The 10221-nt window shown below is 42.5% G+C and overlaps 1 protein-coding gene across 1 annotated transcript; it reads right to left on the bottom strand.

Moving 5' to 3' along the window:
- Positions 1-359: 359 nt before the first annotated feature.
- Positions 360-9947, bottom strand: spdef (SAM pointed domain containing ets transcription factor). Its single transcript, XM_079509218.1, has 7 exons — positions 9635-9947; positions 4007-4601; positions 2749-2946; positions 2308-2355; positions 1989-2123; positions 958-1397; positions 360-908 (listed from the first exon to the last, which is right to left on the bottom strand). The coding sequence occupies exons 2-6, from the start codon at positions 4590-4592 to the stop codon at positions 1219-1221; spliced, it is 1146 nt and encodes a 381-aa protein (XP_079365344.1). The 5' UTR covers positions 4593-4601; positions 9635-9947; the 3' UTR covers positions 360-908; positions 958-1218.
- Positions 9948-10221: the final 274 nt, after the last annotated feature.

Genomic DNA, 10221 nt, shown 5'->3' with positions numbered 1-10221 from the left:
TGTTGGACCTTTCACTACTATAGGCTCAGATAATCACAGGTTTGTCAAGCTTTAATTCAGGTTAAGCAGACTTCTAAAACCTCTCATTTGTGTATGCCATTCTGTAGGACAGGGGTTCTCAACGTTTTTGGCTGGGGACCCCCGGAAATGCTTTGGCCATGTCTCGCGACCCCCGCCTCGCCCCCCTTCCCCACCCCCAATACAAACTGACATACAAAATAACCTTAATAATAGAGAAAATATATCATAAATGAATACTGAAACCAGATATAATCATTAAGGAAAGTTTATGCATGTATTATGTGTACTATGTAAACTCTTAATTTCCATTTCCCAGCCATTCAGTTGCAAAAAAAAACTTTGTTTTGTTTTTTATTTGGGGACCCCCCAAAATAATTTGGGGGGTCGCGACCCATGGGTTGAGAATCCCTTCTGTAGGAGATCACTGACTGATGAAAAAATAAAACAGTATATGTTTTTTTACTTGGATGGCAGGCAGCCATGACCAAACCCAATAAGCACAACAATCTTGACCACATTCTGAAAGGTGTGAGGAAAAACTGGTTGTAAGTCAAACACAGCATAGATAGACAGTTCTCAAGACTGCAGGCAAGACAACAAGTAGGTTGTAATAAAGGTAGCTGTGGGCAATGGGTGTTTCCCATAAGGGTGTGATATCAATCAGCTCCAACTGCAACAAGGTTAACTGCTGGTGTATGACGTTCAAAAGGAAATTAAGTATCATTATGTACAGTGTAATAGACAAAATAGACAGGCAGATCGTGCAAATGACAAGGCAGTTCATTTATCTTTTTTTGTTTGTTTTTGCATTCTCTTTTTTATAATCTTTGGTTGCATCGTTCAGTATAGGCGGAATAAACCCAAAGAACACGTTATTATGTTGTCTTCTTATTTTGAGACCCATTAATCTATGGTAGTTTCTCAGAGAGCTGCTACTGAAGCCCCACAACTATGGGCATGACTTCAAAAGCGTACACGTCACCTGGCCGGCGCTGATATGCCAATGTTGGCAGTGGCAATGTGTACCAAGGGGGTTTGGTCAGTGCGTGTGTCTTGAGTCAGTTTTATGTTTAAACCCCGTACTCAGCTGAGCTTAGGTGTTCAAGTGCCTGGTCTGGTTAGTCTTTGGAGGCTCTTGGAGGCACCTCCTCCTCTTCTTCTTCTCCTTGTTCATCTTCCTCCGCCTCCACCGTGACCTCATATGGGGTGAACGAACTGGTAGACAAGTCTCTGAGAGACGTCCGGTTTGCGAATGATGCCCTTCTTGTAGTACTGACGTATGGAGCGACTCAGCTTGTCGTAGTTCATGGCAGGACGGTTCTTTCTCAGCCCCCACAGTCTGGCCACGTGAGCCGAGTCTTCTATTTTGAAAATACCTGATGGACACAACAAACACACACACATTTTAACAATTTATTTAACTCCACATAAAAGAGAAACATACATGGAGACAAATATTAGGCTATACCGGTAGGTGCAGTAAGGTTACATTCACAAAATCATGGAGGCATGGCATCGCACACACACACACACACACACACACACACACACACACACACACACACACACACACACACACACACACACACACACACACACACACACACACACACACACACACACACACACACACACACACGTGTGGTGTGCCGTGCTGGCCATTTGGTGGGTGCCTTTATCATTCTAAAGTCTTACATTGCCGTGAGTGCATTTACTTGCAAGAGTGTCCCTTTGCCAAAAAAATTAAATATCACTATAACGTCCCACCAAGAGCACAGTTGGGTAGTGGAAGTCTGAATCATTCAGGGAAGGGGGGGGGGGGGGGGGGGGGTTGATTGCGTTCAGCTCTAGACGAATCCACAATGTGCTGCCCTGTAGTTGGCTTCTCATTATTGCCGCTTGACACCGCAGTTATGATTGTCGCTCTGTGGATTCGTCTATACTGTAGCATGTATACTTGCCAGTACCTTTTTCTTTATTGAGCCAGCGGATGCAACGGCCATAGTTGTGGGGCTTCAGTAGCAGCTCTCTGAGAAACTGCCATAGATGAATGGGCTGCCCTGAACAGGACGAATCTGCCTCTGACCACAGCTCCTCACTTCCTGCAGCCCAAACAGTATAGGACAAATTACCATACAGCACTGTGGGAAACCTTACTTTGCTCTTAATGCAGAGCGACTTACAGTAAGCAAGAACACCACATGGCAATACATCAATTACATAGAAATAGTCATCAAGAATCAGTGCACTATAAGCACACTTAAGTAATCAAGTAATCAAGCCTACCTGTAATTTTAGTGTCTGCAACAGGAAACCTCTCTTTCATCCAGGCAGCTGAAGAATGAACAAGTTGAACAGATTATGAACAGAATAAATTATTATCGGATTATAAGAATTATATTAGATTAACAAATTCCAAAAACTGATTCAAATTATTCCCATGACCTCTCACCCATGTGCACGCCCACGCCCACACACACGGCTACACATACACATGCACGCACGTATACGCATGCATGCACGCACGCGCACACACACACACACACACACACACACACACACACACTGACACACACACACACACACACACACACACACACACACACACACACACACACACACACACACAATGCATACACCATACCTACTATGTATCACAACAATTTATGATTATTTCGCATCGTTACTGTGCACACCAGACTACACTCCACAAACATCGCCACAAACCTGACTTCCAGATGTCCAGGTGTGCATGCAGAGTGTCCCCACACTGGGGCGTGCGCTGGCGAAAGTCCTCTTCGCTCATGGCACACAGGTCCTTTCCTGTGAGCTCCTGGAAGGCCTTGCCGGCCTGGGGTAGTCTGTACAAATGTTCTGTCCACAGCAGCCACTTCTGGACATTCCCTGTGTTCCACTCTATAGGGTCTGGGGGGGGACAGCGCACGCACGCACGCACGCACGCACGCACGCACGCACGCACGCACACGCACACGCACACGCACACGCACACTGCACATTAGACAGGAGAATGGTGGGCAAAGCTCCAGCTGTATTTGCAGATTGCCCTCTATAACATCATTGGGGGGCAGGGGGTGCCCATATGCAAGAACATTTGCATATGGGAAATGTAAGTCAGTTATTAATGTCTCTATGTTTACTTCTAGGCTATGCTACTGTGTTTTTATTACTTTGGAATATAAGAGGATTACTAAACCTTTGAGTAAATCGTGATTCACAAAAGGGAAGGGTAGATAAGCTGTGTACATTTGGTTTTGGGAAGAAGTTCACCGTGACCTTTAACTTCTGAATTAGGAATAAAGAGGATTGGGAGGTGGAATGGGTTCATGACAGCTAAAAGCCACAGTACTTTTCATGTTTGTTTTTGCCAGTTGAAGGAACCTCGCCCTGAAGACTGTGTACACGTCTATTGGCAGCACAGTACCATCAGTCTGTCAAAATTCGCAGGGAACTCCATGCAAAGGTCGGGATTAAACAGATCCTGGAGAGTGCAAACATTTGCGTCAGTGGGGGCATTACTCAGGAGAGATCTGTCATCTTCCTTTCCTCTATCCACACAAGTGGCATGTTGTTTTTGGGAGTAGAATACAGTCGCTTAATAAAATCAATATTCTTGTACGTCCTGCACTAACGGACACCGCTTTTGGATGGTTTTGTAACAGACAACGAACAATTTGTTTGTACTGATATGTCACATGTCACAGTCCATTATGCAGTATGTCTTAATTCAATTCCCTTAATGTGTGGCCGCCTTTTCAAGGATGACTAACCCCTGCTATACCCACTGACGAGCAAACAGTTCAACTTATATTGCTGGGGATCCACCTTTAGCCTACCCTTAACTGTGTTTGAATTTAATTGTACATTTTACATAATAAACTCATCTAAAATAAAGACCTAAATAAATACTAGTGCTCATTAATAAATGATGAATATTCTAAATGATTTGTGGTGAAAGTCGTCTTACCAGGGGTAATATTGAGCAGCTTGCAGGCTGTCTCGATGTCTTTGAGCACCTCTCCCACCACCATAGTCTGCACCTGCTCCAGAGACCGCTCTTCCTCGGGCCCTTCCAAACCAGGCGAGAGACCCTGTTCTTGGCTGTCAATGACGGGGCATTGCTCAGGCTCCTCCCGCGACTCAGCCATGCGAGACATGGGTACAGCCAAGGCTTGGGAGGCCTCTGAAACCTTCACCAGCCAGGCCGCATCCTCAGTGAGGAGCATGTCAAAGCAGGAGAGATAGAGGCCCGGGAGGCCGCGCTCCAGAGTGTCCACGCACGGCTTGGTCTCTGCTATGTCCCAGGTTTCCCCAGAGTCCCTGTTCTGTTCCAGGATGGCTAGGGAGCCCTCTGTCAGCCCCAGGCGGGACCGGGTCCCTGCCGGGCCTGGAAGGCAGCGCTCCAGATCCTCCACGCATGGCTTGGTCTCTGCTATGTCCCAGGTTTCCCCAGAGTCCCTGTTCTGTTCCAGGACGGTTAGGGAGCCCTCTGTCAGTCCCAGCCGGGACCCATAATCTGCACCTTCTGATAAGCTAATAACTGGATTTGACATACCTGAAACCTGAGGAGGGGGAGAGGGGGCAGAGACAGACAGATAGACAGACAAACGGAGAATACTTAACATCTTATGTTCATTAAATTGTTCATTGCGAAATGCGAATATAATAAATAAAATTGGAGATATATAAGTGCCATTGTAGTTTGAGAATAAATCAGTGAGTCACTCCATTGGAGCTTCACACACTCTTTACACCTGTAAACTATAGTGATATGACAATAGATTTGAAGAAGTTGAAGAATAAATAGGATGTAACATTTCAAGTACCTGTACGTACATAAAACAAGCACTTGGAACAGGGAGTGCACTACAGTCCAACCATAGTGACAAGGAGCTGTGCGCCCTTATAATGTTTACAGAGTACTTACGAACACAAATATCTAACTCTACAAGTCTACATACAACTATAACTCATTTTTCTGATGGTATAAGAGCTGTTCCCCTGTGTAAATGGTAATTCTAATAGCTATATTTCTTACAATAACAATGAAGTACCTTAATTAAAAGCAATGCCCTGCTTTAAGTCAAAATTGTCATACCTTTAACAGCAATTCCTTTACATGCAATCCTGTAGGAACTAATCAACCAAAGGTTTCAGTATTGTAAGAAATTCCATCAGAGAGCTCCTCTGAGGGGTGTACAACTGGGGTGAGACTGTGTTGGCTGAAGCTCTATAAATGAGCCCTTGACCAAATCGGGATATACTGGGGAAATGACCCTTAAGAAAGTTACTGCACAGCAGTGCCATCAGGCATGGGGCAAAATGGATTTGAATGAGTCTCTTATTTGTGGGTCAGTGGCCCAGAATGGGCGACTGCTTGGGGGTAGTTGACTTGTATTGAAACCTGAACCAACTCTGCCGCCCGCCATGGCTTTCAAGGTGCCGTCTCGGCAGACCTCTGTCTCCACTATCAGCTGGAGTTTTTAATCAAAAAGAAGTTAGATAATGTGGAACAAAGTGCCCAAAATGTGTTACTTTGTCCAGGCCCGGCCAGACGTTGTTGTTTCATAAAGCTTAGATAAATATATGATATACTGGTAGGCCTACCTAGGTACATAGTGCCATCCATGCTTATCATAGAAATTCTTTGGTCAACTTTTTCTCTTTTTAAGCCTGCATTTTTGTTCAGAGTGTAGTGTGTGCATTTCATCAAAGGTTACAGTTCTCGTCATCGGTAATTGCCGTCATAATAGTATATTTATTTATGGACGTCAGCTGTAACAGCCAGGTGTAAACTTGAATGAGCTCACACACACACGGTGTACCTGCCACAGCTGGTATATGGGACAGAATATTGCTGCCACGTACCAGGTTATCAGCAGCTATATTGGTGGGCCTGGTGAAGGAAGTGTGCTTTCATAAAGCACATGTTCCAGCCAGGGCAGACACAGCTTTATTTGTCCGGATGTTAAAAAAATATATAATAATAATCTGAGCCTCATAAAACTTAAAAAAAAATTGTCAAAATCCTCCTGGATGATCCACTTTGAGTTTACACAACCTTTTGAATTGCTGAGTGGAATACTTGCTGCTGTCAAACCACCAGTATGCCATTGCCAGCCATTGACATACGCCTATCTTTAGACAACATCTTAAGAAACGTTTTTATCAAACCCCTATGTGAAAATTAAGTTATCCAAAAGAAGTTCCTCTTTCACTTATTTGTGCCTTAAACCCCCACAGTAAAACCTTCCCCTTTTCTCCCTTTTATGTCTTGGTTTCTCGCAAACTATAACCCACACTCCCATTCTCTGCAACAGAAGTCAGATTAAAAGCCAATGGTATCCCAGCCAGCCTCCTGTGTGTCAACTCTCTGTAACAGCTTGCGTTAAGCCTGTTAGCCTGGCAAATTTAGCCATATTACCTTTTCCTGAAAAAGGTAGTAGAGGAGAGGCCTGAAGAAAAAGAGGCAAACACACCCCCCGTGGAGAGGGATTAAGACCCTGACTGATCTCTAAATGAGTTTGGTCAAGATGCTTATATTCATTTCAGGAGAATTAGAGCTTGCTCCATTTACTCAGCAAAGTCAGCCTTTGACACATAGTGAATGAAGGGCTCTCTCCAGCCAGGCATCCTCCCTGGTAACCATCTTTCGACTGCATTCTTGGTATCTGAGCATATGACTGAACAGGAGAAACTCTGTTATTTGAGTCCTTTGTTTTGACACTGGAAAATCCTAAGTGTTCATTTAAAACAGAGAGAGTGACGATTGTGTGCTTCTCTCAGATATTGGCACGTATTACCTGACTACGAGCGGGCACTTTGAGCAAAGAGATGACACATTTGAAATGCCTTCCATTTCATTACTAGCTTCCTTAGTTGTTTCTAGTGAGTGAGAAATACTAAAATGTTTCTCTTGATTGCTAAGTTAACTCTCTGAGTTAAATTAGCACTCAGGACTTTGCAGTATACAGTACTACAGGCTATGCATGTTTAGAAACCTTTATAACCTCCTTTATAAAACTCAATATCATAGACTACTCCCATGCACTATATGATGTGCTTGATGTTGCTATTGGTCATATAAGTTCCTGTGATGAGATGATCCAGAAGAACATTGGCATCGTTTCATAGCTCCTAAACCTACCTGACAAAATACAGATGGGCAAGATTTGGAAAGACAAAGTCAAACTGCAGGCTCAAAAATGGAAATTCTTCCTCAAAGGTCTACTATAAGAACCTATTGATTAAGGTTCATAGATTCTAAGTTGAGTGTTTAGGTTATGATTAATGAGTCTCTTGAGTCTGAGTCAAAAGTCTGGTCTCAATTATGTTTAACCAGTGTGATTTACTTATAGCTGAAAAAAGGTCATCAGCGAGATGTGACAACATCTATTTAAATGGTCACCAAAATGTTCACAAAGCACTTTCCCCTTTGCTCGTCACAAGAAAAGGGCTTTGTTATTTGAGTTTGGAGTTAAAGAAGTGTATATAGGCAGGTGTGACTGTTTGCTATGTGCACAATGGCATATGGTTTTCATTGTCATTGTTTCTCATGGGAAACTTGGAACAACTAAGGAAGCCATTGTTCCCATATGAAGGAAAAAGAAGGAGTTTCATATAGGGCTCCTTGTTCAATATAACTGCTCTTGGGAAGATACTATTTGCCAATGTTTGCTGTCTGAGAGAAATGTTGTGAGCAGCTATAACCTATTAGTCAATCAACCTTCACAGGCTGTTTTTATTACAATACTGGTGCAGCCAGGTGCAAAATATGACCTCTGTTCACATCATAAATGTCTCAAATCAACTACTGCAGTCTTGTGCAGATGCAGAAGAGTGGCTGTATATTACTCATTATATCTACTCTTTACATGATTTAGAACATACATTTTCATTGAAAATATAAACATTTCCCTAGCAATGCTCCCCTCTCTAGATAAAATAATAGACAGAGGAGAGCTTTGGATTGTGGAAAAATCATTTAACTGAAAATAAAATAGTGAAATATCTAATTTTTTTCTCATTCTCAACTTCATTTGATTCAGGAAATGTAATGTCTTTCCCAGGAGAGATTGGCAAAACGCCAGAGACCTGAGGACTTAGTTGTGGACACGCTTGTGACAGTGTTTTCTGCTCAGGTGCAATGGCATTGGGCCAATATCCTACATTTCACCCTGGACTGTATTAAACTGTTTAGGGTTGGGTCTCCTGGCTTTTCAACCAATGCCCCAAAATGTACATTTGGTCATTTGTATGTGTATTTGTTTATCAGCATCACATTGCTGTAATTTATATCAGTATGACATTAATGTTACCATGGACAACCATGTTGTTACAATGTAATTTAAGTTTTAAGTTTACAGTCCGAATAGCACGGATAGAATTCTGCTTTTGAGTGCAAATCTGAAAAATAAACAAAAAGCTTTGTTTTATAATTTTCAGAAAATGTCAAATCACCATACGATGAAGTATAAATTTGCTTAGTCAATCAAACTTTATTTATATAGGACATTTCATACAGACAGTGCAACCCAATGTGCTTCACAGATCAAATAATAAAATATGGCAAAGCCTATTTTGGAAAATCAATTATATAAATTGGGGCAATGCCACCAATTTCTCTCCTTCATATATGTGTGTATTTTTTATTTTTTATCATTTACATTTCTTGCACAACAACAGAATAGAATAACTGATATTTTTTAATTTTCAGCAGTATTTCACCTTTAGTGAATAGTGAATAATTTAATTAACAGGGTAGTTAGTAGCCTATAGTAAATTCTGAAAGAACACTCACCAATTTGGCTCTTGTCATAATTTAGCTGCATGCCACAAACCAATTTGGCTCTTGTTATAATTTAGCTGCATGCCATGATATAAGATTTCTTTTTGCAAAAACTGTAACATCTGTGGCAGTCACATCTTTCCCAGATGCAGCAAGCAGAAAGTCATGTGTTACTTCGCCGTGTGACATACTCATATGTTGTAATGGGGGGATTTGATCTTTGACTCCAGAGCATACCGCTGTTAAGACTTATTGTACGACCGGTGAGTCATGTTTTTCAGTTAAGAAACAAAGTCAAAATTAGGCTTCAGTTTTCAGTAAAAGAATAGTCCATGCACCTGTAGCACCCTGGGCGAGCAGCCAAGATTATTTAGATAACAATCCACACCTCCCCCCAAGCTCTAATCGCTGCTGAAATCTATATATATAATATTAATATTAAAACCTAGAGCTGTGTTCTTACTACTACTACTACTACTACTACTACTAATAATAATAATAATAATAATAATAATAATAATAACATTTTAGAATGGCTATAACAAGTTTTGAATTGGCATGAAAGTCATAATGATAAAAGGTTATGGACTAAGATTGGTGTAACATTAACTGACAGAGAGGTAGACCTCGGTACCGAAATGTTTTTGTTTTAGAAGAAAAGGAACAACAATCAATTTCTTTTCACACACACAGACACACACACACACACACACACACACACACACACACACACACACACACACACACACACACACACACACACACACACACACACACACAGTACTGTAGGTATTGATTTCTTCTTACCTGATGAATGACGCTCTGTGCTTTTCCAGATCAGCCGCAGGCAGGGGTGAGGATGAGAGTTGATGATGGCAGCAGATGGGGTGAACCTGCCTGCTAATGATGATAACTACTCATCAAGTGACAGACCAGACCACAGGTCTCAGACCCTGGCGTTACCTGAAGGTTGGAGATGCAGCAGTGCAGCAGGCACCCCACAATTAATTTCCCACCCTGACAACTGTTGCACTGCTGTAGTCCCTAGCCAGAGGCCCGGGGAGTGCGGATGTGGGTTTGGACGCAGCCTCAAGCACAACTGCTAACTAACACTGTCAAGTGTCAGAAGGCACCTGCTGCGGGTGTGTGCAAACTGAAAGGGAGAGAGGGAGTAAGAGAGTGGAAGTGAATGTGTGAGCCCAGGCCTAAGGAATTCAACATCCATTGACTGCATGTCACCTTTATAGGGTGGCCGTGTTTACTTACGCACCGTGCGCTCTCGCCTGTGTGTGTGTTTGTGTGTGTGTGATGTGCTGTCAATATATGCAAATCTACCTCATGAGTGTGGTGTCTGTGGATGAGGAGGTTGTGGGGGTAGTGTGTGTGTGTATTGT

The sequence above is a fragment of the Electrona antarctica genome (assembly GCF_951216825.1).
Source record: "Electrona antarctica genome assembly, chromosome: 9".
Taxonomy (NCBI): Eukaryota; Metazoa; Chordata; class Actinopteri; order Myctophiformes; family Myctophidae; genus Electrona; species Electrona antarctica.
Note: the sequence above shows the minus strand (reverse complement) of the source record. Positions and strands in the feature narration are given on the sequence as shown.

Excerpts from the sequence above, each read along its gene's own strand:
- spdef (XM_079509218.1), bottom strand. The coding sequence starts at position 4,592 with ATGTCAAATCCAGTTATTAGCTTATCAGAAGGTGCAGATTATGGGTCC. Across the intron at positions 2,947-4,006 it reads GCTGCTCAATATTACCCCTG|ACCCTATAGAGTGGAACACA; the intron begins GTAAGACGACTT and ends GTCCCCCCCCAG. Across the intron at positions 2,356-2,748 it reads CCTGGACATCTGGAAGTCAG|CTGCCTGGATGAAAGAGAGG; the intron begins GTTTGTGGCGAT and ends TTCATTCTTCAG.